The following is a 2297-nucleotide window of genomic DNA, read 5'->3' as shown; positions in this document are numbered from 1 at the left end:
CACACTGCTGGGCTCTCACATCTCACACTCGGATCTCACACACACACTGCTGGGCTCTCACATCTCACACTCAGATCACACTCACACACACACACACTCACACTGCTGGGCTCTCACATCTCACACTCAGATCACACACACACGCACACACTGCTGGGCTCTCACACTCACATGCACACACATGTACACACATGCACTGCAGCCCTGCGCTGGTGAATGCTGGAGCAGCCGACGTGTACACTGGATAGATGGCCACCACGGAGGCGGGAGTCACTGTGCGCCTCCTGCTCGTTCTTGTCCAGTCTCAGCTGAAACCTCAGCAGCCGAGAGTTGTACTGAAAGAAAAATAATGAGGTTCTTTCTAGTAAAAGCAGTGCCATCCCAGGAAGTGGGGGTTTCTCACAAATGAACTGTGGTTGCAGTACAGAACTCCACGGTGAGGTTTGTCCGGCAACAGTGTATGTATCCTGCTGCTTGTCATTCTCAGCACTGCGACCAGGGCTGGTTGTCTTCAGCACAGACACGAGAGCTTGTCCTTATATTCCTAACAGCTAGACAGAGCGCATGGCATTTAATAACTGTTAGTTGTCAGCAGGTTTTGCTGGGGGGTTCTTAAAGGAACCCGTCAGTATGTTTCAAGGCGCTGACTGCCTTTGGGCATCTGTCTCCTCCTGGGGAAAATCTGTAAGGAGATCCTTGAGTGCAGACGATTCAGAAAAGACTTAGGTCAGATCGTGGGTCCTCAATGAGCCACTCAGGAGATCTGCGAGATTTGGGGCCCCTTTAAATGTCCCGTTGGCGCTGCTGTTGGCTTGACTGCCGGCAGGTTAGTGCGCCTGCGGAACTGAGCGGCGGTCTCTCTCTCTCTTGCCTAGCGGTCACCGAGGAGACGCTGTGCGTGGGCCTGGCCCGGGTAGGGGCCGAAGACCAGCAGATCGCTGCAGGCACGCTGCAGCAGATGTGCTCCGTGGCGCTGGGAGGGCCGCTGCACTCCCTGGTCATCACGGGGGGCAGCCTGCACCCGCTGGAGGTGGAGATGCTGAGTCTGTTTCCCGTGCCCGAGGCCAGCTCGGGGCCTCAGAGCACCGAGGGGCCCCGCCCGTAGGCACGTCTGTGGAGGCTCATTTCGGTCCGGTGCCCCTGCCTGACTCTGTTCCAAGGGGAACGGGGCTCCTGTTCACCCGGGAAGCACCGCACCAGCGGCCAAGAGCGAGCGGACTCCACGCTTGGTTTCCTGGGCCCCGAGACCTCTGCCTTCGTCAGCCGCTGCTGCTGTCCTGGCGGTTTTCAGGATGTGAACACGTGGAGCAGACCAAGCGGGAAGCTGGAGGGTGGCACCACCTGGAGACCTTGAAAAGCAGCTTTTCGTTCTGAAGCCTGCACCAGGTGGGACCCACTTCCTCCTTCCTTACGTCAGCTGCCTGCGTGCAGGCGCGGTCCCGCCTGCAGTCGTGTGAGCCTGGCAGCCGTGGGGTAAGGGCTGCAAGCCGAGGTGGGGCCTCCGTCACAGACTCCCAGCTCACCTGCCACAGAATGACTTCCTCCCGAACCGCCGTGTCTCCCTTCGCTGACACCCTGGTTACGGAGCTCGGATGTGGCTATATTTGGGGCTTATGTAATTGATTGTTAATATAAATGTGCAGCCACCATGTACAGTTGCTCTCTGGTTTTAAATAGCAACTCACAGCCAAGTGGGAAACTTGCTGACCACAGAATAAAAGTTTTTAAAATTTGGGTTTGAAGACAACGATGGATGAGTCACGATGCGTCCCGTCACTCACCTGTTAGGATGCCCGATAGAGACAGGATTCTAAGGGCTGGGAAGGTACCTCTGCTTCGACGTGAATCTGAAGCCTTTGCCTGCTTATACCCTTTTAAAACACTGACCTGCCTGCTCTCAGGAAGTGCTGGGGGTGCTGGGTTTTGCGTTGCTTTGTCCGCAGTCCTGGGCTTAGCGGGGGCTCTTACAAGGAGGTCAGTTCTCTGGCTGCCTGAGCATTTGCTGTCGCTCTCCTTTCAGTGTGACTCCTCGTCATACGTGTTCATCTGACGCGGGTGGCCTATTCATTCACACCGACATGGTAGCATGTGCTAAGCCTCAACTTCACGGCCTGTTTTCAAAGCCTGGAATACGGCTGGATGAGCTGATTGTTTGAGTGACAGCCCCACTGAAGCGCTTCCTCTCTCTTTTCTGTCCAGAACGGAAAGTACTAAGTGGCTGTCGCTGCAGGTATATCTGTCTGTCCGGTCGGCTCCTCCCTGCTGTTGCTGTCTCTCTGGTCTAGGAGTGAACAGTG

At 56.0% G+C, this 2297-nt stretch overlaps 1 protein-coding gene across 3 annotated transcripts in view; it reads left to right on the top strand.

The window, feature by feature from the left end:
- The window catches only part of DPH5 (diphthamide biosynthesis 5), a 28790-nt gene extending 27048 nt beyond the window's left edge, over positions 1–1742 (top strand). For all 3 annotated transcript variants that reach the window (XM_006762938.2, XM_006762937.2, XM_015563401.1), the window contains exon 8: positions 876–1742. In XM_006762938.2, coding sequence (XP_006763001.1) covers positions 876–1105 — 230 coding nt within the window. In that variant the 3' untranslated portion in view covers positions 1106–1742. The remainder of the gene's footprint in view (positions 1–875) is intronic.
- The last annotated feature ends 555 nt before the right edge of the window (positions 1743–2297 follow it).

Source organism: Myotis davidii, unplaced genomic scaffold (genome assembly GCF_000327345.1).
Source record: "Myotis davidii unplaced genomic scaffold, ASM32734v1 scaffold217, whole genome shotgun sequence".
NCBI lineage: Eukaryota > Metazoa > Chordata > Mammalia > Chiroptera > Vespertilionidae > Myotis > Myotis davidii.
The sequence above is the reverse complement of the archived record's forward strand: the minus strand, read 5'-3'. Positions and strand labels throughout refer to the sequence as shown.